The sequence below is a fragment of the Pelophylax lessonae genome, assembly GCF_965119305.1.
Source record: "Pelophylax lessonae genome assembly, chromosome: 3".
Classification (NCBI taxonomy): domain Eukaryota; kingdom Metazoa; phylum Chordata; class Amphibia; order Anura; family Ranidae; genus Pelophylax; species Pelophylax lessonae.
The window spans coordinates 642,528,964-642,556,759 of record NC_138770.1 but is presented as its reverse complement, the minus strand read 5'-3'; the positions used below and the strand labels follow the sequence as shown (position 1 = coordinate 642,556,759).

Below are 27,796 nucleotides of genomic sequence, written 5' to 3'. Positions count from 1 at the left end.
ACAATATTTCTTTGCAATAGCTGTCCTTTAATCAGCTGTTACCAGACAGTTACTTCAAATGGAATCAATGTATTTAAATGACGTGAAGTGAAATCTCTTATCAGAAAGCAATTAACATCTCATGTGTGGGCCTTGAGGGCCAGAATGGAGCACCTCTGGTCTGGTTTATGAGATGCAACATTTTCCATTTTCCCAATAGATGAGCAATTACTCCAGTGATTCACCAGTGATAACCAGCAGACAGACCTTGGAGAGGCCGTGCCATGTGTTTGACGCACATTATGAGCGCATTAATTGCAGAAACTGTGAAAGACCAAAATGAATGAAAGGCCATATGGGTAGTCAGGCTGATCAGGATGAACAGCATAGCTAACCTGTTTATCAGGCATCTTACTCTTTCTAGTCATCTGCTGTAGCCCGAGGGAGCAAGTGCCATGACACTTTAAATTATTACTCTAGGGTAATGTTTGACAGCCTCATCATCAACACTTCGACTCGTGGATTGGTCGTGATGCTTTCACTGTGTATAAATAGAACGGGCATCCCTTGGATAAATCCCACTCTTCACAGCCTGTCCAGAGCACCTGATCCATCACCGATAGCTACCCACTTGTGGTCATTCATCCTCTTGGGCTGCAATCATGAACTCACACGTGAATGGAGAAGTCAACTGCAACTATATAACCAGCCACACCAATGGCACCATTGACATGAAAAAAGCTCTAATACAGCAAAATCTGAACCAGAGCAAGAAGGAACAGCTTGATCAAGAGAAGCTGCCTGCTTTAGAAGGTGCCTACAACTCCATCCTCCGAGAGCTGGGTGAGGACCCCGAAAGAGACGGACTGCTAAAGACCCCCCTGAGAGCTGCAAAAGCCATGCAGTTTTTTACCAAGGGATACAATGAATCCATTTATGGTAAGTCCACATGGGCACCTGGTGTAAAGTATACCTCCTAACCTTCTTAGGTGGGAAAGAGGGACAACTTTTAGCAGTCAAAGGACTACAACACCCATGCAGGCTATGTAGGATAAAAAAAAAACAAAAACCTTTGTTAAACCCAAAAAGGTTTTATTTTTCAAATGTAATCTTCTTTAAACTGTCACTTTAACCACTTCTGGACCGGAAGGTTTTACCCCCTTAATGACCAGGCCATTTTTTGCAATTTGGCACTGCGTGATTTTAACTGGTAATTGCGCAGTCATGCAACACTGTACCCAAATTAAATTCATGTCCTTTTATTCCCACAAATAGAGCTTTCATTTGGTGGTATTTGATCACCTCTGCAGTTTTTATTTTTTGTGATATAAATTAAAAAAGATGACTTTTTCTACTTTTTCTTATAAAAAATATCCAATGAACATTTAGCCCAAAATGTATTTAGCTACATGTCTTTGATCACAATAAGCGTATATTTATTGGTTTGCGCAAAAGTTATAGCATCTACAAACTACGGTGTATATACTGAAATTTAGACAGCTTTTACTTTCTGACTGCCTATCTCATTTCTTGAAGTGCTAAAATGGCAGGGCAGTACACAACCCCCCAAATTACCCCTTTTTGAAAAGTAGATAACACAAGGATCTTCCTGTGAGGCATGCTGAGCCCATTGAATATTTAATTTTTTTGTCACAGGTGTATGAAAATCTTTTGTTTTTTTTTTACACAAAGTTGTCATTGAAATGATATATTGCTCACGCATGCCATGAGTATATGTGGAATTATTCTGGCCATACACTATGCAAAAAAATCGTTCAAACTCATTTTTGAGAAACGAACACTCAGTCGTGAGTCATGTGATGACCGATAAATCATTCAATGGACATAAATGAATCCGTTTTTTAATTTGTTTTTTTTTCACATATAGCTAATGCAAACAGTTTGGACGAGAAACACAATAACCTTTCAATTTATCGTTCATTCGGCAGAAAATTTCCAAACTCATCCTTAGTTTTTTAGGTTCAAAAACGTCACAACCAATTACCGATTCGTGTCCATTAACTGGCCGAAAAACTAAAAAACTGTCCAATTTTCTGCCGAATGAACGATAAATTGAAAGGTTAATGTGTTTCTCGTCCAAACTGTTTGCACTAGCTATATGTGAAAAAAAAACAAATTAAAGTGGAGTTCCACCCTGGGAATTTTTTTTTAATAAAAATACCCCCGGGACAGTCAGGGCTAGTACATTCCACAATGGCTAGCCTCTGATCTGTCCCGGGTTGCACTTACCTTTTAGAAGAAATACTTACCTTGAAAATGTATTGTCCAGCGCTGCCATCTCAGGTGTGGGCAGCTTGAAGCCAGCGCGATCCTCTTCTGTGTCCTCTTCCGTCTTCTTCGGTCCCACGATGCACTGCACTGGCCCCGCCGTCACTTCCGGTGGCGCAGCGTCATCCCTGCACAGCTTCTGGGCATGCCCAGAAGCTGTTTAGCAAGGTATGACGGCGCCTGCACCGAAACTGACGTCGGGGCCGGTGCAGGCGCATTGATTCCTGGGAGCAATGACTTCAGCTCCCAGGAATCGATGCAAGCCAGGAAGTGACGAATCACCGTGGCTGCCAAGGAGAGGAAGTAAGGTAAGTAAGAAAAAAAAAAAAAAAGGTGATTATCCATTTGTTTTTCAGGTGACCCGGAACAAGAAGATGGAGGTAAGTATAATTTTAGGGTGGAACTCCGCTTTAAAAAACTGATTCATTTATGTCCATTGAATGATTTATCGGTCATCACATGACCCACGGCTGAGTGTACCCGCATACAGGACCCCGAAAACCAATCACTGCCTTCAGGCTTTCTAAGGGCGTAAATTGTTGAATTCACTCCTCACTACCTATCACAGTTTTAGAGGCCATGAAATGCCAAGTTAGCACAAAACCCCCTAAATGACCCTTTTTTGGAAAATAGATACCCCACACTATTTGCTGAGAGGCATGGTGAGCCCATGGAATATTTTATACTTTGCCACAAGTTTTGGGAGTATGACAATTTTTTTTTTTTGTACTGAAAGTTGTAACTTAAATTATATATTGCTCAAACATGCCATGGGTATATGTGAAATGACACCCAAAAATACAATACATTCTGCTGCTTCTCCTGAGTATGAGGATACCCCATGTGTGAGATTTTTTGGCAGTCTAGCCGCGTACAGGACGCTGAAAACCAATCACCGCCTTCAGGCTTTCTTAGGGCAAAAATTGTTGATCTCACTCCTCACTACCTATCACAGTTTCGGAGACCATGATATGCCAAGATAGCACAAAACCCCCCCAAATTACACCTTTTCGGAAAGTAGACACCCTAAGCTATTTGCTGAGAGGCATGCTGAGTATTTTGCAGATCTCGCGTTTTGTCACAAAGTTTTGAAAATTGAAAAAAGAAAAAAATATATATATTTTCCTTTTCTTTCTTCTTTTCCATAACAACTGAGAGCTGCAAAATACCATGCCTCTTAGCAAATACCTTGGGGTGTCTATTTTCCAAAAAGGTCTAACACGTGGTATTCCAGTACTCAGGAGAAGCAGCAGAATGTATTTTGGGGTGTCATTTAACATATACCCATGGCTTGTTTGAGCAATATATCATTTAGATGAAACATTTTTGTAATTTTTCTCAATTCCATGATCCAGTGGTGTGTTTAGGCTTTGTGCTGCCCTAGGCCCGACTAAACTTATGCACCCCTAAATTTAAATATGACCCACCCCTTCCTGCTAAGGCCACATCCCTTCCTGTTTAAGACCCCCCTGTCATCTTCAAACCACACCCCTTCTTCTTTAGGCTTCACCAACGCAGCGGCTGGTGTGAATGGACCCTAAGCTGTATTGAGAGGCTTTTACTTGCTTCAAGTAGGTTTTCCATACCTATGCAAGTCTATTGGAATGCAAAATGCAGCCCATGGGCTGAACGAAAAAAAATGAACATAGCAGATTCCTACATTCACATCAGTCGATGTGGAATAAGAAATCTCTGCCAAGAAAAGTGTTAAAAAATAAATGGTGAAGCATAGGGGAGATCCGCCCCTCTGTGTCCACCCCATCCCCTATGTTTCGCCATATATGCTCTTTTTTTTTAACTGCGGTGGTGAAATCACCTCCTACAGCACTGCAATCATTGATTTACATATATGCTAAGAGCTATTGTTGTCAGAATAAACAAATCGGTGCTGCAGCTGATGGGCGTACCTGCAAAGCAAACAATGGTTAACAATAAAACACAATAACAATAAAACATTACAATATAATACAGTGCAGTAAAACAGTAAAATGGTGGTATCCGCAAAGAAAATTATGGTTAACAATGAAAAAGCACAACAACAATAAAACATTAAATTATAATAGCAGACAGTATAGTAGAATGGTGGTATCTGCAAAGCAAACTATGGTTAACAATGAAAAACAGTAACAATAAAACATTACAGTATAACAGTATATTATAAACTACAATAAAAGAGTAAGAACAGAAAATTATTGCAATAAAATGACAATTATTTTTGGCTTTTTTTTTTTTTTAACTTTTTTTGTAACTGTAAAAAAAACTTTAACGTTCCAGGTTAGAGCCTCTCAAAATGCAAAACCATCTAACAGCTTTCAAGACCCTGTGTGAAAGTGTGCCCTAGACTGTGCCAGGCTGTACCTTATTCTAATACTCTACTAGTGCGTGGTAGCGAGGGAAACAGTCACTGATGCAGAGACCGGGTTGGCTAGGACAGGAGAGACAAAAAAAGTGGGTGTCACGCCTATATCTGTGTTTTCTGCAGACACAACCTCTTCTTTGGGATGCTCTTTGGGTAGGGGTACCAGGGAGGACATCCGAAAAATGTCTCTCAAGCAGCCAGCTCACTGCATCTGGATTGCGAATTTGAGCCACAGCACCTTCTGAATACAGAAGGACTGTGATGATCTCTTCCTGGAATTTTAGCAAGAATCCACTTCTTCAGGAGACAATTGAAATAAGTATACAGACCCTTTTTTTTTACCAGCTTCTAGCCTTACGTTAAGTACGGTGCCATCATCTGGTCGTTGAAGCCCACCCCTCCCATGTTAAGATTTTATTTGTGGGGCTTCTCAACAACACCAGTCGCCGTCGCCCCCCCGTAAGTCAGGAATCTACAAGCCGTTGGGGGAAGCCCTAGTGATTAGGTCGCACGGTGCCAAATACCCCAATTACACAGAATGCTGGGCAGGACTACCTAATATACAGGAGGGTGTAGGGCATAGAGTACAGGGTTCAGATGTTTGCTTTGCACATAGGACACTTCTGCCCCCACATCCAAAGCTCACCTCTGCACCCTTCTTTCACAGATTATCTCTGCAGCCACCTTTTAGCCCTTCCCCCACAACAGCCAAACTCTTCATCTCTCCATGCAGCTGCATCACCTCTGACCCCTGCTACCCCACTGCCCACCCCCCCCCCAATCTGCTCACCCCCCCCCCCCCCCGGGTCTCAGCCCTCCAGACAGTTAATTTTTGGCTCTCCCTCTCCTCCACTGAACAGCAGCGGGAGCAGCAGGGAGATCGTCCAGCAGGGGGCATCGGCATCCAAGCCACCAGGCTGTTTCTCAGCCAGCATGGGATGCCCTGTCTACATTAATTCGGCCCTGAATACGCGGACAAAACCATGGACAGACTTGGACCAGAGACAGTGTCCTCAGTCCAGGGACTGTCCCCGGAAAACTGAGGACGTCAAGTCACCCTACTACTGGGCCAATCATATGCAGCTGGGAAACTCCCTGACCCCGCAGCCACACGTATGGAAAAGGTGTGTAATGTCCCAGTACAGGTCACAACTTCCTGGTGGGCTTGCTCAGGTGGACTGGGATCTGAACTCACCCGATTTTATCCTTACTGTTTGGCTGATAATTTTCCACCCAGCTCAGTCTTTTTTATTTGCAGGGCCACCCATGGCTTGAAATTCTATGAATTAAGCAGGAATTGGCTGAAAATTAAAGTTAGAGCAAATTCCCATACATGACTTTTACCTATGGGTAAGCCTATAATAAGACTTACCTATAGGTACTGTAAATAGCTCCTAAATGTGCACCGCTTAGGAGATATTTACTGTACATGGCGCTGGTGACATCACCAGCGCCATGTGCAGTAAATATCTCCTAAGCGGTGACATCATGTACATGCTGATACAGGCCGCTGGTGACATCACCGACGCATGTGCTCTGAAGGAATGGCCATCTGGGATGTTCCTGCGCTATAAACGGCGGCTCCTATGCACATGCGCAGGAATTATGTAATCGCGGCTCCAGCCAGTCACATAGTCAGAGTCCGCGAACCTGGAAGGAAGACAGGTGAAGATGAAAGCCATTTTAGTGGTGACAGCTCGCCGTTTGAAGGGCTTTATTCTAAGGTAAGTTTCATATAACTTGCTATTATACAATGCATACTAGCACATTATGGCTTTACCTTGCAGGTTAGAAAAAAAAATTGTCTGCGGTTTACTACTGCTTTAAACTATTTATGGCCTAATGTTGGCCATAGACAGTTTGAATCTCAGCTGGATCAGGTTGGAATTCTTCCCGTGAGGAGAACACAATAGCTCTGTGGGAGGGATTCCCCTGTCAACATTGTCTGCGATCATGGGGAGATCAAGCGAATTTATTCACTCCGGAGAAATTTGCTCCATCTATAGCCAGCCTTAATAATCTTCTCTCGATCCCCCCACTCTGCAGAACATGTGACATTTCCTATGCCTCTCTGTAAGGTAGTCCCTGGTCTAATTGCCTGGCCCAAGCTCTATATCAGGGGTGTAAAAATCTATTTAATTGCGGGCCGCATCAGCATTGTAATTTCCCTCAGAGGGCCGGTTGTATCTAAAAGATGAGATGTCCAGAGCACCCTACCCCCCTTTACATCAGATGTCAAGAGCCCCCCCACCGTCAGAAGTCAAGAGTCCCCAAACCTCCCTTACATCATAGTGCAACCCACTTACCTGCTGCCTGGAAAAAGCTGGGTTAGGAGCTTGGAAGCAAAAAAATATGGGTCCTGGAGTAGGACCAGAGGATGACGGGAGTCAGCTGCCTGAGTCTGCTGAATGCTGAGACCAAGGGAGGCGGATACAAGGGGGTTATGTGGCTGCACAGAGAGGTGCAGGATCTGTAGGAGGAGTTCTGTTTTTTCTACTAAGATGGGGGCAGAGAGGACCCTCTCAGTGGCTGCACAGAAACAAGCAGGATCTGGTGGATGAGTTCTGACCTCTTCTCTGCTGTTGACTGCTGAGACAAGGTGGGGGCTGAGACGGGGGTCCAGCAGCTGCAGGAGATGTGTAAGGGCCACATAAAATAGCCTGGAGGTCTGGATTTGGCCCACGGGCCTTGTGTTTGACCATGTGCTCCATATGGTACAGGTGGGGGATGGTGTGTATAACCCTTAGTAAGCATACCTTCCCATAACTTTTTGAGAGGGGAACGGGGGACACCTATTAGCAAAAGTATGTAGCATAGGACACACCTCCTGCCACGCCCCCTTAAAGGAGAATTATACAAAAATGTACTTGTTAAACTTACAAGTGTTTTTTTTTTTTTTTTCTACCGCTAATATTCCTTTATATTGGCTGTTGAAGTTTATAGATGGAGCAATTTAGAAATTGGATAGAAAGTTTTTCACTGGGAAACACTTTTTGAAACACTTTTTGAAAGATAAATAGTGCATTTTACATACAAATATAAAGATCTGACCAAAATGAGAGACAAATGAGGAGAAAAGAGGGACAGAGGGACTTTGTTCCAAATAATTGACAGTCCCTCCAAATGAAGGACAGTTGGGCGCTATGAGTAAGTTTCTACTTGCTCAGTAAGTCCGTACTGACCCAGTGGTCTGAATTCAAGTAGTGGTTGAAAGGTACATGCAGGGCCGCTGATTGGGGGGGGGGGGGGACCACCAGTCCTCCTGTAGGGGGCCCAGGCACACAGAGGGGGACCCGAACAGTAGGGTTAATCAGTGTGGCTGGGTGATTACAGAATTATGTCTGTCCATGTATGGCGTTTCACCTCTCCAGGTAACTTTGATTATCTACTAATAACAAATTATTGACGTGCTGCCAGGAGGGTTTATGCATTATATATGGTGGCATTTTTGTACATGGCACTTGTAGTGAACAAAGCCCACAAGGCTGAAACGTGTTTACATCTTCTGTCTGTTACCGTGTCTTTTATGGAGAATCAATACATTTTGAAGATTTTAAAGAACAAGTAAGGAGTTGCGGGCTATCTTTCCACGCAATTTCACGATTACAGGAGCATGCTCTGTGCGGCTCTCTGCAGCAGCTGAAAGCCAGTTTTCTTCCTCCTGACAGCTTTTAGTGGCTACAGGGAGAGACACTGAAACAGGGCATCGTTCTTGTAATTGCTTCCCCCACACAAACCCCCCCCCCCCTCCCTGTTGTCCCTGCTTCTGATTCTCTGCTTGTGCCCCCCTGTCACTGTAAATCCCCCCTCCCGTGCTGCCAGATTTTCTGTCCTGCCGCCAGCCACAGGTACGGGGCATGGTTCAGGATGGAATGGACAAAGTGAGTGATCAGTAACGATCACTCCCGTGTCCATTGATAACTGAGCATAGTAAACTATGTTTAGTATGCTTCAGCTTACTAATGAACAGGAGCCTCTGTGTCCTGTTCATTCATCTTCAGTGTAGCTGGGGGGCTACAGAGAATGGAATTGAAGAATCTGTGTCCTCAATTCCCTTCTTTGTCTCAAACGTGAGATATCAGAGGTCTGTTTAGACCCCTGATTTCTCACCAAAGCCCCCCAAACAGCGTTGGAAAAAAAAAAAAAACGAAATATAAAAAACAGTTTAAAAAATGTAAAAAATAACTAATTGTAAAAAAATATTTTTTTAAAAAAATGGCAATGAACAATTTAAAAAAAATTGTAAAATAAAGTTTAAAAAATATATACATTTTTTTAAATTATAAAAAAATTATTTAAATAAATTGTAAAAAAAAATGTTAAAAAATGAAGGGTGCTAATTCACATGAATTCTCGGTTAGGTTTGTTTCTGCTAATATAGATCTTGTTAGTGTATTTTTAGTGAAAATACTGTTTTGATATATTTGGGGGGGGGGCATGCCAGGTAGGCTGTTCGGGGCCCCTTGATTTCTAGCAGCCCTTGGTACAAACCAGTTAGGATTTTTTTTCCTTTACTCCATAGCCTTAGGTACTCTAGAAAGCTCTTTCATGCCTTCTATGCTGGAGAACCCGCTATTCTCCCTTCAGCATCAGATCACATGGCCTTACTTAGGTAATATTCAGGCAGGTCCGGGGAGTCTGTAACTTGCTCTGTGCACATACCTGATTTTTGGCATAGATCGTGTTACCAATACCTTGAGGGGGTATGTTATTTGCAGATTAGGAGTGTAGATTGAAAACTTCCTGTTCCTAAAGCTATAGAGCAGCAAACACAGACATGGAAAAAGTGTGGCACATTAACATTTTCTATGGTATTACTTTCTGTGGTGCGCTGTCCCTGTATGGTACAGTTTCTTGCAATCTCTTTGAATATTGCATTGTATATCCCAGTCTCTAGCAGTCCTATATTGCAGTCTCTTGCAGTATCACTATGCAGTGCAGTCTCTGGCAGTCACCTTCTAAGGTGCAGTCTCTGTATAGTAGAGGTTCTGGCAGTCCCTCTGTATAGTACAATCTTTGGCTGTCTCTTTGTATAGTGCACTGTTTGGCAGTATCACTAAATGGCGCAGTCTCTGACATCCCTTCACGTGGTACAAGCTCTGGCAGTCCCTGTATATAACAGTTTCTTGCAAATATTGTCCTGTCACTTTCAGCCTCCCTGTATATTACAGTTTCTGACAGTTTCTCTATATGGTATATGCAGTGGTGTATTTAGGTTTTGTGCTGCCCTAGGCCTGACTATACTTGGGCACCCCCTAATTGAAACATGACCCAACCCTTTCTTTAAAGGCCACACCCCTTCATGTTACCCGCCCTGTCATCTGTAAATCACAGGCCACAACCACAGTCTATCAGTGCCCTTCAGTGCAGCCTCATCAGTTCCCATAAGTTCAGCCTCATCAGTGCTCATCAGTGCAGCCTCATCAGTGCCCATCAGTGCAGCCTCATTAGTTCCCATCAGTGCCCATCAGTGCAGCCTCACCAGTGGCCATCAGTACAACATATCAGCACATCAGGACAGCATATCAGTGCGTCCTCATGCCCATCAGTGCAGCACATCAGTTGCCCATCAGTGCAGCACATCGGTTGCCCATCAGTGCAGCACATTGGTTGCCCATCAATGCAGCACATCAGTTGCCCATCAGTGCAGCATATCAGTTGCCTATCAGTGCAGCACATCAGTTGCCCATCAGTGCAGCACATCAGTTGCCCATCAGTACAGAATATCAGTGCCCATCAGTACAGAATATCAGTGTCCATCAGTGCAGCTTATTAGTGCTGCCTTATCAGTGCAGCCTTATCAGTGCCACTTCATCAGTGCAGCCTTATCAGTGCCCATTAGTACAGCCTTATGTCACTGGATTAGTAAGATTACTCCTTTCTTTTAAGATATTTGGACTTGTGTTTTCTGCCACTGATTGTAATCATAGGATTGTTTCACTTATTTGTATAATAAATAGGAAGTGCATATTTAATATACAAATAAGTGAAATAATCAGTGGCAGCAAACACAAGTCCAAATATCTTAAAAGAAAGGAGTAATATTACTAATCCAGTGACATACTGCGATAGCACATATGAGGTGAGCAGGTCCAAAATATTATTGCCATCCTATACAATTAAAAGTCTTAATTGTATATGATGCAAATCAATATGCTCGCTCAAGGAGAAGGATGTTTAAAGAAATGAAATTATATTATTGACATGATTCCTGACATACCTGGGGGTGGAGGAGGGTAGGTGGAGCATTAGACTGCAGCGCCACACTTATTAGCATTGGCAGCCATCAGGCCAGTTGTATTAAGTGTGGTCGGCGGCCTGCGGTCTGTCCGAATGTCCTCACCCACCGGTATTATCATACCGGCAGGTAGCAGTGTGACTGCTTTATTGGGGTGCCAGACTGATTTGCCTCCTGGACCCTGCCCTCCAGCCCAATTCGCCCCATAAGACTGGTACTATACTAAAAGTGTAGCGCAAGCTGGCTGGGACCCTCTTTGTGCGGGAACTGAGAGGAGGCTGTTTTTTTGGGGTTTTTTTGTGCGGGGTGTAGCTTTTTTGCTGCCCCCCTGCAAAGTGCTGCCCTAGGCCCGTGCCTTGTTGGCGTAGGCCAAGATACAGCACTGGGTATATGTGTCCACATGGACATGAGGGCTCTGAGAAATATGGCAGGATCCCTTTAACCGCTTGCCGACTGCTCACAGTATATTTACTGCGGCAGTCGGCCCCTCACAGGCAGAGTGACCTAGGTCTACGTCGCTCGCCTGTGAGGCTCTGGGGAGCGAGCGCGCGCCCGCGGAGGCGCGCTCCCGCGCGGTCACGGACCCCCCCCCGCGCGTGTGACCAGCGGACCCGATGTCCGCCGGTCACTCGCCGATCGGCGGGGGAGAGGGAGAATGTCAGGCAGCTTGTGTAAACAAGCCACCTGTCATTCTCCTCGCTGTAAAGACACTGATCACTCGGATCGAGTATGTAGATCCGTTGATCAGTGTCCTTACAGCTCAAGCCACAGCCAATCACAGTAGAAAGCACGCCCCTAGGGACACACACAGCCCCTCCCTCCCAAATAAAGTTAACCCCTTCACTACCAGTGTATTTTTACAGTAACAGTGCATATATATAGCACTGATTACTGTAGAAATGTCACTGGTAACCCCAAAAGTGTCAAAAATGTCAGTCAAGGGTCCGATCTGTCCGCCCCAATGTCGCAGTACCGCAAAAAAAAATCGCAGATCGCCGCCATTACACGTTTAAAAAAAAAAACACCAAAAATGACAGAAATCTTTCCCTTTGTTAGTAAACGCGATAACTTTTGCGCAAACCAATCAAAATACGCTTTTTGCGATTTTTTTTACCAAACATAGGTAGCATAAAACAAATTGGCCGAAAATTTTAAAAAATTTAGATTTTTACATTTTTTTTTGGGGGAATTTCATATAAAAAAATGTGAAAAATATTGTTATTTTTGCAAAATGTACGCTCTTTTTTTGTTTATAGCGCAAAAAGTAAAAATCACACGGGTGATCAAATACCACCAAAAGAAAGCTCTGTTTGTGGGAAAAAAAGGACGCCAAATTTGTTTAGATACAGCGTCGCACGACCGCGCAATTGTCTGTTAAAGTCACGCAGTGCCGAATCGCAAAATACCCCCTGGTCGTTTAGCAGGAAAATCCTCCGGGGCTTAAGTGGTTAAACGTGATTTCCCTTTGGGAGTATCTCACCAAACATTGAATTTTTTGCTACAGGAGATGACTAAAATTTGACATATATCAGTGCAAACTTCTAAGAAAATCTGTGAGCCAATCACACAAGCAGAAAATGACATTTCTGGAGGGCGTTCTGTATACCATCTGTGTACAGAACACCTCCAGGTTGAAATATTGCATTTTACAGAAAATGACAGCAGTGCAGATTGAAAAGAATAGTCAATTTTTTAAAAAAATTCAATATTTATATGACTTGTGTAGCAATTGTATATGATATATTTTTTTTATTTGCTATTTTTTTTCCCAATGAAAGTGGAGTTAACTTTTAAAGCGGAGCTCCACCCAAAAAGGGGAAGCTCTGCTTGTTTGCACACTCCTCCCCTCTCCTGCCACATTTGGAGCTTTTTGGCCGGGAAGGGGGGGAGTGGATATCTGTCAAAACCAGGTACTCACTCCCACTTCCAGGTAAAATAGCCGCACAATGATCACGGCAATCTACAAAATTTCTGGACCCTCCTCCTTCCTCAGCTGCCTTGTGGGAAACACACAGGTCCCAGAAGACAGCGGGGCCATTCAGAAAGAACAGCACGACTCACGCATGCACAGTAGGAAACAGGCGGAGAAGCTGCAGGGCTTCACTTCCTGTTTCCCTTATTGTAGATGCCAGCGCCTGCATTCACAGCCTATGGATGAATAGGTTAGGGGTGCCAACAGTACAAGATACCTCGACAGGTAAGTGTCCTTATATTAACTGCTTTATGACAGCCCGCCGCAGTTATACATATATAACTGCGGCAGGCAGCCGCTCCTGAGCAAACCGACGTAACTATACGTCGGTCGCGTGCAGGAGGCCAGGGGGCAAGCGCGCACCGCCAGTGGCACGCTCCTGCCCCCACTCGTCAGCAGGGAAGCCGATGCAGCAGGTGGGCAGCTCCGAATGCTGCCTGATACCCGCGATCGTTCCCCGCTGGGAGAGAAGAATGGTCAGCTGTTGTAAACACAGCTGACCGTTCTTCTCCCTGGAATGATCGTAGAGTCCCTGTGATCCTTCTATATAGGAACACAGGTCTCTATGGTCATTCCACAAGCCACTCCCCCCCACAGTTAGAATCACTCCCCTAGGCTCGCATTTAACTCCTTGTTTACTTATACTGTTAACCCCTTCCCTGCCAGTGTCTTTATTACAGTAAAAGTGCATATTTTTAGCATTGATTACTGTAGTAATGTCACTGGTTCCCCACAATAGCGTCAAAAATTTCAGTCAGGGGTCCGATCTGTCCACCGCAATGTTGCAATCCCACAAAAAACCGCAGATCACCTCCATTACTAGTAAAAAAAAAAAAAAAAACAATAAAAATGACATAAATTTTTCCCGTAGTTAGTAGACGCAAACCAATCAAAATACGCTTATTGCGATTTTTGTTACCAAAAATATGTAGCAGAAAACAAATTGGCCTAAAATGTTAATAAATTTCGATTTTTTAATTTTTTTTTTTTTGGGAATGTTATATAGCAGAATGTGAAAAATATTGTTTTTTATTCAGAATTGTCGCTCTTTTTTTGTTTATAGAGCAAAAAATAAAAATCGCACAGGTGATCAAATACCACCAAAAGAAAGCTCTATTTGTGGGAAAAAAAGGACATCAATTTTATTTGTTTACAGCATTGCACGACCGCGAAATTGTCCGTTAAAATAACGCAGTGCCGAATCGCAAAATATGGCCTGGTCATTAAGGAGGCAAATCCTTCCGGTCCAGAAGTGGTTAAAAGTCATCAGCTACAGTTTTTGTAGCTGCAGACTTTACATTTTTCTTTACAGGCTGGAACTCCGTTTTAAGTAGTTTTGTAGAGTGCAGTCTCTGTATGGTGCAGTCTGACTGTCTCTCTATACCACCGGCAGTCCCTGACAGTATCTATGCACCACAAGCAGTCTCTGGAAGTTCCTCTGTAACTTATGTAATGTCCAAAGTTTTAAATGCAGACAGATATGTTAAAAAAAAGAAAATCATACACTGATGCAGTAATCAGAGTCGTCACCAGTGTTAATTTTGGCAGCAAATTTCAATTTAGTTTTAGTCTTAGGACTAAAATGGCATTTTAGTTTTAGTCCCATTTTAGTCTTCTGCAAGTGTTTTAGTTTTAGTCGTATTTAGTCGACTAAAACTCCAGTACATTTTAGTCGACTAAAACTCATTTTAGTCATCTATAATCGAATGGGTGTAGTTCAATTGTAATTTGTAATGCATTATTTAAGCATTTCTCTACAATTTTCAAACTCATTATATACTACTGCTGGTCCTGCATTGAAAAATCGAATATGTTATTATTTATGGTATTAAGCTTTGAGCATGCACCAGTGTTAATTTTGGCAGCAAATTTCGATTTAGTTTTAGTTATAGTCTTTTGACTAAAATGCCATTTTAGTTTTAGTTGTATTTTAGTCTTAAGACTAAAATGCCATTTTAGTTTTAGTCGTATTTTAGTCATCTGAATTGTTTTAGTTTTAGTCGTATTTTAGTCGACTAAAATTGTGTTAATTTAGTCGATGAAAACGTTTTAATCGGTTTTAGTCGACTAAATTAACACTGGTCATTACAAAACAATATTTCTTGGAATAGCGGTCCTTTATGCTTTAGGCCTTAGGCCGGGTTCAGAAGTTGGGCCTGTGGGTCACAGCAGGGGGCCTGGTGCATCCCTGTTCTCCATTTCAGGTGCGAATCAGGCCAGAATTTTTGCCTGAATTTGGACCTGAAACGGACCAGAAGACGCACAGGACGCTTTTCCAGTGCGGACCATGGCCGCCCCAGAGGTGAGTGAACCGGCTCCATTGAAAGCCGGTCATACTCTTCTGTCATGCGCATTGGATGCGTGGAAACCTGTATCCAATTCGCATAAGTGTGAACCCAGCCTAAATCAGTAACAAAACCATAGATCCCAACTGTCCCTGATTTTGAGGGACTGTCCTTGATTTGGAACAAAGTCCCTCTGTCCCTCTTTCCTCGCCATTTGTCCCTCATTTTGGTCTGCTCTATATACTGTAGTTGTATATACTATTTATCTTTCAAAACAGCGTTTCCCAATGCTAAACCTTTCATCCAATTTCTAAATTGCTCCATTTGTAAATTTCAAAAGACAATATAAAGGAATAGAAGTAGTAAAAAAAAAAAAAAGCACTTGTGGGTTTAACTAATCTTTTTTGTATAATTCACCTTTAAGGGGGCGTGGTAGGGGGTGTGTCCTATGCTACATACTTTAATAGGTGGCCATCTAAAAAGTTGGGAGGTATGATTAAACTACTTAAATTAAGCAAATACTTTTGTGTTTTATAGTTCTATTAAGTTTAACAATTAATGCTATTATAATTTGTGTCTCTAGATATACTCAACAACGCCATATTTGATGAGAACCATGATGAGATTGTCATTGTGAAGGACATCGATGTGTTTTCTCTTTGTGAACATCACTTGGTACCATTTTTTGGCAAGGTATGAAACCAGTTTTATGATTATAACCAGGAGGAGATGGGAAGGGGGACGGGGCAGGGGGACAGAGACATTTAGGGGACCCAGAGATAGAGAAAAGTTCGATTGCAGAAAGAGAAAAGGAGAAAGGAAAGGAAAAGAGAACTAAAGATAAAAAAGTGGAGTGGGGTCAGGGAAGGGTTGCCACCCATTCCGTATCATTACTGGGTCATCTTGGATTCCTAAAGTAATTCAGTATGGGATGCAGCTGCCAAATATTTCATTTAAAAAAGCAGCTCTGTATGAATAGTGATAGTATTCAAATGTGCATTAACAAAACTGAGTTTTAAATCAAATAAAATAGATCACAATAAAGTGAATAAAAGCCCAAAGTGTAAATGAAATAATTCCAGTGCTATTACTCCATAATTTCAGTAAAGCACTGTCTGTGTGTTGCCGTCACCAAAAAGTGCACACTCACCAGAATACGTTGCTGTCTAAATTTTAGAACAGCAAAAGTGCATTCAGTATTCAATGGCCTTCCTTATAAAGATACATCTGATACCCTATGGATGTGGTAGATGTAATTAGCGGTGTGAAGTTTTCTCGTGGGATCGGGCAGGTGGGTTGGGGACTAGCAACCTAACAGGTGAAGTCGTCAGGGAAAATGCTCAATCTCATCGAGCCAGACAGAAGGATCACCAACAGAAGAAAAAATTTCTCCCAGTGTAGTATTTAGTGGCGGCTGGTGCATGGTAATTTGGGGGGGCGGCAAATCCACCCCCCCCCCCCCCCCCCGCGGGACGCATGGCAGGCAAATACTCCACCCCCCGACCAGCGGGACAGCCGGGCGGCTGGCAGGCAAATACACCACCCCCCACCCCCCAGGCGGGACGGACAGACAGTCGGCAAATACACCCCCCCCCCCGGCAGGACAGACGGCCGGACAGCCAGCATTCCTACCTCCTCTGGCCGTGTGTCTCCTCCCTCTTCCTGGCCAGTAAAATCGCTTCTCTTTTCAGCCAATTAGGAAAGAGGTCTCACGACCCGCTTCCTGATTGGCTGGGAGGAGAATCCGTGTGATAAAAGCGCATATTCATTTGCTATTGTCATACAACTGGGTGGGCTCAGGGCGCAGTATTCTGCGCCCCAGGCCCACCCTTTTTTGAAGCCTATAACAGCCTCTGCCTCCAATCAGGTGCTTCAAAAAAAAAAAAAACTCAATTGGAATCCATGCATCCGGCACCCTACATTTAGATTAGGGTATGCATGGATGGGGGGGGGGGGGTGCCCCTGCGCCCCCAATGGACGGGCTGCCACTGGTAGTATTGATTAAAAAATGTAAGAAACAAATTAAAAACACCACCAAACCGCAGGGAATAGTGTTTGGACTCTACAACTAACCATGCAAGCAGTCCATATAAAATGCATAAGAAAACATAAACTCACATAGTATGCTGCCAAACTGAGCTCCAAATGGCAGCAGGATCTCTGGCATATAATTCAAGCTCGGCACCACACAGCGTCATTCATTTCCATGGTGCAGGAGGACCAATGGCAGCACCATGAAAACCAATGATGCCATGTGGCCATGACACATAGCAGTTGGTTTGCTAAAACTGGAGAGTGCAAAATCTGGTGCAGCTGTGCATGGTAGCCAATCTGCTTCTAAATTCAGCTTGTTCAATTAAGCTTTAACAAAAAAAATCTGTAAGCACTAAGAAAACACAAAGCATTCTCCAAATGGTGTCCCTACCATGCAGCAAAGGTCCTGTGCTCACAATGGGCGATAGGTGTGGGACCCAGAAGTTAGTGGAGTAGCTGTGTCTACTTCAATGTTTTCAGCTTCTAGAGGGATCCCACAGGAATAGTATATGCATAGTTACATTGTTCCAAGTTGAACCAACTCAAATATATAAAACATGCCATGTCTGGATTTAAAACGAGTCCTCACTTACCAACTGTAGCAGTAGGGGCTGTAGAGCAATTCATCCTCAAATTATACAAGAGACACAGTGAAGTTGTTCAAATTGCACTCTCTTGTCTTGTACACCTGCTCTGTGTTTTATATTAGAAATGAGAAGATTTGTAGGCCACCAAGCTCACTGCTGAGGGGGGGGGGGGGGGCTGAGCTGCAGAGAGGCATGAAAGCAAATTGTAGAAGGTGCAAATGAAGCATGAAGAATAAGATAAGAATACATTGCTTCACAGTGGCTGCAGCGTCAGAGGTCAGTGAGGGCTTGTTTTAAAGTTTATTTAACCACTTGCCTACCGGGCACTTTTACACCCTTCCTGCCCGGGCCAATTTTCAGCTTTCAGCACTGTCACACTTTGAATGATAATTGCGCAGTCATGGTACACTGTACCTATATAAAATTTTTGTCATTTTTTTTCACACAAATAGAGATTTTTTTTGGTGGTATTTAATCACCACGGGGTTTTATATTTTTTATTTTTTGCTAAACAAACTAAAAAAAAAACAAAATTTTGAAGAAAAAAACTTTTTTTGCATAGTTTGTTATAAAATTTTGCAAACAGGTAATTTTTCTCCTTCACTGATGTGCGCTGAAGAGTCTGCACTGATGGGCAGTAATGAGGTAGCACTGATGGGCACTGATGGCTGGGCACTAGTGGGAACTGATAAGGCTGCCCTGATAGGCGACACTGATGGGCACTGATAGGTGCCACTAAAGGACACTGATTGATGGCACTGATGGGCACTAATAGGTTGATGGGTGGCACTGATGGGCACTGATAGGCAGCACTGATAGGTGACACTGATGAGGAAGCACTGATGAGCACTGCTTGGCAGCAATGATGGGTACTGTTGGGACTGCACTGATAATCAGTGCCCTGTATATCAGTGCCGATGTCCCTTTTACACAAACCAGTTATTGGCTCTCTTCTCCTCATGCTGTCAGCTTGAGGAAACAAATGCCGATAACCAGCCTGTGTTTACATCGGGATCAGTTGTCATTGGATACAGCTGATCAGGTGGTAAAGGGTCACTGTGATTGGCCCGTTACCCAAATTTGTGATCAGCTGTGTCCCAAGGACACCTGCGGCATGCAAGCAGCTCGATCACAGGAGGACGTCTATGGATGCCCTCCGGGCAATGTAAGCCTGTGCTGTAGCCATCTTATGGCTACAGCGTGGGTGGGAACTGGTTAATGGCTTGTTAAGAATTTTCAAATATTTAAATGTGATTTACATGCTATGTGTCTTTGAAACGAGTGTACTGATCATAATAGTCCAAGAAAAGTCAGAATCCTTACATGCACACTTGTTTTAAGACTTACAAATCACTGAAGCTAGAGGGTCGGCGTTGCAGCCAGTTAACCAGTATAGGTAAGGTGGAACACGTAACAGTAGCAGCTTCAACATTTCTTTCATCTCCGGTTTACTTTCAGCTTTTACAAAATCTATTATGGGATTGTGGGCAGCACAATGACTTCGTTTTTAGCACTTCTGCCTTGCAGCACTGGGGTCCCTGGTTTGCCTGGTTTGAACCCTGAAGTAAGTAGAGATGGGCTCAGGCATGTTTGGGATCCTAGTCCCAACCCACCTGCCTGATCCTGCCAGGAAGCCGACACTGCACACCGCTAATCAGAGACAGTGAGACATTTGCTGGTCTGCGCAGCTACGGGCTGGGAAATGTCTCAATGCCTGTGATTAGCGGTGTGCAGTGTCGTCTTTCTGGTTGGACTGGGCAGGTGGGTTAGGACTAAGATCCCAAACGGGCCTGAGCCCATCTCTACTGGTAAGAATACTGTCTGCATGGAGTTGTGCTTATGCTGGTTACCTCCTACACTCCAAAGTAATGCTGGTAGGTTAAATGGCTATTGCCTAAATCAGCCTTTTTTAACCAGGGTGCCTTGGGGTTTCTTCAGGGGTGCCTTGGCAAAATTTCTAAAATTGCCAAAAAACTGTATACAAGCCACCGTGTGGATGAAGGCTGCCTTTTAGTTACATAAAGACACAGGTTTTCATTATGCACCATTACATTCTTCTAGCTGCTCGCATCCTAACGACCAATGGCATCATCAGTTGATATAGAGCAGGGGTTTTCAAACTATGGCCCTCCAGTTGTTCAGGAACTACAATTCCCATCATGTCTAGTCATGTCTGTGAATGTCTGAGTTTTACAATGTCTCATGGGACGTGTAGTTCCGCAACAGCTGGAGTGCCGTAGTTTGAGGATCCCTGATATAGAGGATGTCAGTTGCCTGCATAGCATCCTTTTTTGACCCTCCCTGGCCTCTCTCCATCAGCATTGGGGTCACATTAGCTAAGTGATGGAGAAAAACTGAGGGAGAAGAGAAACATTGGAATACTAGTCAGTATCAGTTTGCAAAAGTGTATTTGCTTTGGAAGAATAAATCACCTCTACATTGGGTGTCCTATGTGTGGATGTCGCTAGATTGTGTAAAACTATTAGGATCGTTTTTACATTTTAGAATAGGGTGCCTCAAGACTGTCCATCACTTTGAAAGGGTGCATTGACTGAAAAAAAAAGGTTGAGAAACATTGGTCTAAGGGCCGGTTCACACTTGTGCGATGCGGGAAGGCTGCGAATTCGCAGCCTGTTCCCGCATCACATCCGCACATCTGGCAGTTCACACTGCCATATGCGATACGCAGGGGGTGTCAATTAAATGTTAACGACACCCCCAGTTTTGATCGATTTGGCCTTAGACTGGCCAAACATTATACAATTTTTAAATTCAGTTTCCTTTAGATTTACCCTCAACTACGTAGTGCAAGGGCCTGCCTGATTGCATAGGAATTGAACGTGTTTGAGCTCATATTGTATGGTTTTGGTAAATATAAAGGAAAAATGTACAAGAAAATTGTATAATGCATGGCCAGCCTAAAGCTGGATACTCATTATACAACTTTTGTTGTTTGATTTCCTTTAGATTTACTTTCAACTATGTAGTGCAAGGGCCTGTCTGATTGCATACAAATTGAAAGTGTTTAGGTTTGACCTCATATTATATGGTTTTGGTAAATCCAAAGGAAAGTTGTACAAGAAAAATGTATAAAAGTTGTATAGTGTGATGGTGGGGACTGATGTGAATGTATAATATGTAAAGCACTGCAGAAAATGTTGGCACTATACAGTATAAATACCTGAAATATTGTAATAAATCAGACTCCTCTGGCTTTCACAGGTTCATATTGGCTACTTGCCAAACAGAAAAGTAGTTGGACTGAGCAAGCTGGCAAGGTAAGTTCTTACTGGAACCTTAGTACTGACAGGTAACTAATAAAATATGACATACCGTGGATATAAAATTTTACACACCCCTTGTAAAATGTCAGGTTTCTGTGATGTAAAAACATTAGACAAAGATAAATCATTTCAGAACTTTTTCCACCTTTAATGTGACCTATAAACTGTACAACAAACTGAAATCTTTTAGGTAGAGGGAAATAAAAAAAAAAAAAAAAACTAGATAATATGGTTTCATAAGTGTGCACACCCTTAAATAATACTTTGTTGAAGCACCTTTTGATTTTATTACAACACTCTTTTTGGGTATCTATCAGCATGGCACATCTTGACTTGACAATATTTGCCCACTCTTCTTTGCAAAAACACTCCAAATCTGTCAGATTGTGGGGGCATCTCCTGTGCACAGCCTTCTTCGGATCACCCCACAGATTTTCAATCAGATTCAGGTCTGGCCTTTAGCTGGGTCATTCCAAATCTTCTTCCGATGAAGCCATTCCTTTGTTGATTTGGATGTGTGCTTTAGATCATTCTGAAAGATGAAGTTCCTATTCATGTTCAGATTTCTAGCAGAAGCCTGAAGGTTTTGTGCCAATATTAATTGGTATTTGGAACTGTTCATAATTCTCTCTACCTTGACTAAGGCCCCTGTTCCAGCTGAAGAAAAACAGCCCCAAAGCATGATGCTGTCACCACCATGCTTCACTGTGGGTATGGTGTTCTTTTGGTGAGTGTTGTTTTTGCACCAAACACATCTTTTGGAATTATGGCAAAAAACTTTAAATTGGTTTCATTAGACCATAACACATTTTCACACATGCTTTTGGGAGACTTCAGATGTGTTTTTGCAAAATTGAGCCAGGCTTGGATGTTTTTCTTCGTGTTCCATGGCATATGTAATGCCTTGGAAATTATTTTGTACCCTTCTCCTGACTAATACCTTTTAACAATGAGATCCCTTCTGATGCTTTGGAAGCTCTCTGCAGACCATGGCTTTTGCTGTAGGATGGGACTAAGAAAATGTCAGGAAAGACCTACTAGAACAGCTGAACTTTATTTGGGGTTAATCACTTTAAATGATGGCAGGTGTGTACTGACTCTTATTTAACATGAGCTTGAATGTGAGTGATTAATTCTGAACACAGTTACATTCCTAGTTATAAGAGGGTGTGCACACTTATGCAAGCACATTATTTTAGTTTTTTAATTTCACCCCCAACCCCCCCCCCCCCACACACACACACACACCCAAAAAAAATCTTAGTTTATTTTTCAATTGAGTTGTACAGTTTATAGGTCACATTAAAGGTAGGAAAAGTTCTGAAATTATTTGTCTTTGTCTCATTTTTTAACATCACAGAAACCTGACATTTTACCAGGGGTGTGTAGACTTTTTTAAAAATTATACCTGTGCTGACTGCCTTTATTTTTTTTCTTTCAGAATTGTTGAAATCTTCAGTCGGCGGCTTCAAGGTTTGTAGAGGAAAAAATTATTATGTTATATTTCTCCCGTAAAAAATTGTAGGGTATTGTAATTCCCCATCCCAAAAACCTTTTGATACCCATTCACATGGGGGGGGGGCAGGATCTGGGGGCCCCCTTGTTAAAGAGGGCTTCCAGATTTTGATAAGCCCCCTGCCTGCAGACCCCGACAACCACAGCCCAGGATGGTCAGGAAGAGGCCCTTGTCCCCATCATGGGGACAAAGTGCTTTGACGTGGGGGTGGGAGGAGAGCCCCCCTGCCCCAAAGCAACCACCCCCCCCCCCCCATCCCATGTTGAGGGCATGTGGCCTGGTATAGTTCAGGAGGGAAGAGAGCGCTCGCTTGTCCCCTCCCCTTTCCTGACCTGCCGTGCTGCATGCTCAGATAAGGGTCTGGTATGAATCTTGGGGGGGAACCCCACACCGTTTTTTTATTTTTTTTTATTTTGGCGTGGGGATTTCCCTTAAAGTTCATACCAGAATGTATAGACTGGGGGGGGGCCATGCCGTTTTTTTCTTTATTTCTTAAATAGCCGGGTGCCGGCAATTGTAACCGCGAGTTATTTTAAATGGAATTTGACTGTTATTTTTTTTATTCTTTGGAAATTTCATTTTTGCTGTAGCATGTTTTATGCGTGCTACAGATGCACCACTTTACAGGCACATTAAGGGGACACCCCCAGCCACTATATTTAGAGGAACTGTTAATTTTTTATTGTACTTTATCCACCTCCTTCCCCAGCCTATTCTGACACTCAAAAATCCATTTTTTTTGCTAGAAAAATACTTAGAACCCCCAAACATTATATATAAATAAATATATATATATATATATATATATATATATATATATATATATATTTTAGCAGAGACCCTATAGAATAAAATAGTGTGTGTTGCAATTTTTTTTATGTCACACTGTATTTGCACAGTTTTTTGAAAAAAAAAAAAAAAAAAAATCACATTTATGAATAAAAAAAAAAAAACAGTAAAGTTAGACCAATGTTTTTGTAAAATGTGAAAAATGATGTTACACCAAGTAAATAGATACCTTACATGTCACGCTTTAAAATTGCGTCTGCCCGTGGAATGGCGGCAAACTACTGTGCTTAAAATTCTCCATAGGCGACGCTTTAAACGCCTTTACAGGTTACCAGTTTAGAGTTGCACAGGAGGTCTGGTCTCAGAATTATTGCTCTCTCTCTGACGTTCGCAAGAATACCTCACACGTGTGGTGCGATCACCAAAGCACATCACCACCCAGCAGCATTCTTGAATGTCTTCATATGGGAGGATTTTACAGCTAAATACCACGCATAAAATACATTAAAAGCACATTTTATCTTGTGGGAAGATTTTTTGTTGAAATTAATGGTCTAGTGACAGCATATATTTTGCTAAATAATGTTCTTTCATGAATGTCTTATGTCAAAATTTGACATGAGTATCTTAAAGAGTATTTGTTTGCTGCACCTTTTGGCTGTGCAGCAGTGCGATTAATAATCTCCTGTTTTATGTATTTATAGTTCAAGAGCGTCTCACAAAACAAATCGCATTAGCCATCAATGACGCTCTGCAGCCACTAGGGGTGGCTGTTGTTATGGAAGCTTCGTAAGTATTGTCTTCAATTACTTATTTCAAAAGGTTTTTTATATGTATTTCAATGTCATTCATTATTTATCCCATCCAGGGTCAGAACTGGGCAAGTTGATGTATAGCTATAGACGATAGAGGTGGCTTTTCTCTGCATCATGCCATATATTCAGGGCCATCTTTAAAGAGGAAGTAAACTCTTCCTTTTATTTTTTATTTTTTCTTTCCCTGCAAAGTAAATGTATAATGTGCTAGTATGCATAGCATACTAGCACATTATGTGACACTTACCTGCAAACGAAGCCCGCATTGTCCCCACTGTCGGCTGCATCCATCTTTGCATGTCTTCCTTCTGGGTGTGCGGACTCCGGCTGTTTTACTGGCCATAGCCGTGTGACGTCACTCACAGGGCTCTGAAGAAATGGCATGGGCAGCCATTTCTTCAGAGTGCATGCTCCGATGACGTCATCGGCTGCATGCAATGTAAATATCTCCTAAATGGTGCAAGTTTAGGAGATATTTACAATACCTATAGGTGAGTCTTATTAAAGGCTTATCTATAGGTAAAAGTTCTAAAAGTGGGTTTACAACCACTTTAAAGCGTGCAAAAGGGGCAGCTGTCCCCCCCCCCACCACGCACTCTTGACTGATTGATACAAGAGACCACACTTTTACAGGGGAGAGGCACATTTGAGCAGTAATGATGTGCAGTAACCTAGCAACCAATGAGCGAGCGGTAATGATGTGCAGTAGCCTCTAGCAACCAATCAGTGAGGGTTAATGATGTGTAGTAACCTCTAGCAACCAATGGGTAATCAGTAATGATGTACACTAACCCCTAGCAACCAATGGGTGAGCTGTAATGATGGACAGTAACTTCTAGCAACCAATTAGTGAGTGGTAAGGATGTGCAGTAACCAATCAGTGAGCCTGGACCAGTTCCTTTTGTTTACATTACTAAAGATTTTTGAAACAAGTCTATGTTTGCATCTGTTTGTTTTTTTGGATGTTGGGGTGGAAAGCAATATTGCATGGTGGGGTGGGCGGCCCCAAGAAAACGTTAAAAATAACAAACATGTTATACTTACCTGCTCTGTGAAATTGTTTTGCACAGAGCAGACCAAATCCTCCTCTTCTTGGGTCCCTTGCTGGAGCTTCTGGCCCCTCCACCCCTGCTGAGTGTCCCTACAGCAAGCAGTTTGCTATGGGAGCACCCGAGCCGAGCCAAAGCTCCGTGTGTTCATTCAGACACGGAGCCGCGGCCCGGCCCCATCCCTCTCTCTCCTCATTGGCTCACTGAATTTGATTGACAGCAGTGAGAGCCAATAGCTTCACAGTCAATAGAAAATGACTGCACTCAGGATCTTTTTTTTTTTTTTTGGAAAATCTGTTTATTAAGTTTTAAACAAAGAAAAAAAAAAACAGCAACAAACAAGGTGCAGTGGTTCACAGCGTAACTACCCAAATGCTCAAAGAATAAGGCAAATTACCCGTGCAGGGGTCCATATGAAAAATAAGTACATAAGGAAAAGAAAACACGGACATGGCAGTCACAGTCTACTCTGCACTCAGGATCTGTAACGCTCCTGCGTTTTTATAGTAAGCTGGATTTGCAGCTGCAGAATCTCCACTCAGTAGTCATGTAGAGATGTGTTGAAACACCAGATCCAACTCTCCAGACTCATCACTGTGGGCCTGTCTGCTTCAGCATACAGATATACACACACTCAATAAGATGTTCCTGGAGTGATGGGATGTATATGACAGTATGGAGGTGATGTGCTGAAGGGACAGGTGTGAGCAGTGACAGCAATGATAAGCACTTGATAGAAATGTTCAGGAGAGTAGTAGATGGTAATAGGTAGAATGCAGATAGGTTAGTAATCATGTATGGTAACAGGTGGTGAGGACAGCAGATGATATATACAGGATAGACTAACCCAGTGCAAGGATAGATGGTAGTAGACTCAAGAGCTAGCAATCTATGTAACAGTGCAGATGATAGAATTAGTATGCATAGATAGTAACAGTCCTTAATGTGCAGAGGTAGATAGTGTAAGTTAGTTATGGAGGAATCCCCTGTGGGGTACTTATCACTAGTAAGGCTAGTAAGTAGAGGGGTCCGGTAGTGAGGGAGTGATCCGGTAGCGAGATACGGGATCAGTAGCGAGGTTCCGGTCTGTTCCAGGTAAAGAGAATAGCTGGAGGCATAAGACAAGGCTTGTGAGCTTGCGGTAACATTGAACGAACAATGTGAGAGAGAAAGCCGGCGATTGAAATAGCCGCTCAGAGCGGCGCTCAGCGATGATGTCATCCGGCTTAAAGGTATATGCGTTCCACCTAACTAAAAAGGTGGGACGCAATATAGAAAGGAAAATGGGCAATAAGGGTACCAAAGGTACCAGAATCTTACAGGATCTTAATGAAAGCATCGAAGTCTTTATTCCTCACCACAAGTAAAATGTAGACCGTACATCATAGGGACATGTAAAGGTTGACGCGTTTCACAATACTAAAGATCGCTTACTAACTTACTGTGGTTATGAGTAAGCGATCTTTAGTATTGTGAAACGCGTCAAACTGTACATGTCCCTGTGATGTACTGTCTACATTTTACTTGTGGTGAGGAATAAAGACTTTGATGCTTTCATTAAGATCCTGAATGGGGTCATTTTCTATTGACTGTGAAGTTTTTTGGATGGCGTATCCGACTCGCACCAGGAAACATTGGCTTCACCTGAGCGGCTTTTCTTTGCCAGAATTAGTTTATCTCTGTGAGAGCCAATAGCGCCATGCTGCCTTCTTAGCCAATGAGAAGAAAGATTCTTGGGCAGCTGAGACACTCCTGCAACACTGATGGATCAAAAATTGGCTCAGGTAAGTAATAGGGGGGCTACTGCACACAGAAACCTTTTGACTTTAAAACCAATTTAAGGACTCGTTTCCACCATTTCCATCGAGTTGCAAAGATCAAAGCAGGTTTGACACAGGAGGGGACAAAGAAAACAATTGTTTTCCATGTTTTCTGAAATCATTGGACTTGTTTCCAAGATCTTAAGTTAGGCCCCGTTACTTAATTTAAAAAAAAAGAAGTGTGCCTAGTTTATCATGGCGAAGACAGCAAACGATTTTTTTGCATTGTGCTTGGGTGTTGCAAGGATTGCAGAAGACCTAAGGCTCCATTCACACTTGTGTGACTTGTCATGCGACTTTGGACACATAAAGTTGCATGACAAGTCGCAGCCCATTGTTTTCAATGGCATGCAATGTGGCAGCAACTTTTAAATGGTGCCTGCACTACTTTTGATGTGGCTTAGTGCCAGAGAGTGTAAAGTCGGATCAAAGTTGTGCTCCAAAGTTGCAATGGAAATTGTGAGACTTGGGAGTAGCACAAGCGTGAACGGAACCTTAGTTCCACCTGTGTTTTTAGCCTGACAATCATAGCCTGTACCTGTAATCATGGAATAATTTGGTTTTCTTCTCACCCCAGGCACATGTGTATGGTAATGAGGGGTGTGCAGAAGATGAACAGCAGAACCGTCACCAGTACCATGCATGGAATCTTTCGAGATGATCCTAAAACCAGAGAAGAATTTCTCTCACTGATCAAACAATAAGAAGCTGCTCTGTATATGTGGATTATTTTATCACAGGCAATCAACTGTAAAAGATATGATTCTTAAACTAATGGTG

At 42.7% G+C, this 27,796-nt stretch overlaps 1 protein-coding gene across 1 annotated transcript; it reads left to right on the top strand.

Annotated features, from left to right (window-relative positions):
* The first annotated feature begins 575 nt into the window (after window positions 1-575).
* Window positions 576-27,796, top strand: GCH1 (GTP cyclohydrolase 1). The gene is made up of 6 exons (XM_082248875.1): window positions 576-918; window positions 15,706-15,815; window positions 20,966-21,021; window positions 22,469-22,500; window positions 24,037-24,121; window positions 27,594-27,796. The coding sequence occupies exons 1-6, from the start codon at window positions 642-644 to the stop codon at window positions 27,718-27,720; spliced, it is 687 nt and encodes a 228-aa protein (XP_082105001.1). The 5' UTR covers window positions 576-641; the 3' UTR covers window positions 27,721-27,796.

Coding starts and splice junctions, on each gene's coding strand:
- GCH1 (XM_082248875.1), top strand. CDS start 642: ATGAACTCACACGTGAATGGAGAAGTCAACTGCAACTATATAACCAGC. Junction 919..15,705: donor ATACAATGAATCCATTTATG/GTAAGTCCACAT, acceptor TTGTGTCTCTAG/ATATACTCAACAACGCCATA. Junction 21,022..22,468: donor GGACTGAGCAAGCTGGCAAG/GTAAGTTCTTAC, acceptor TTTTTCTTTCAG/AATTGTTGAAATCTTCAGTC.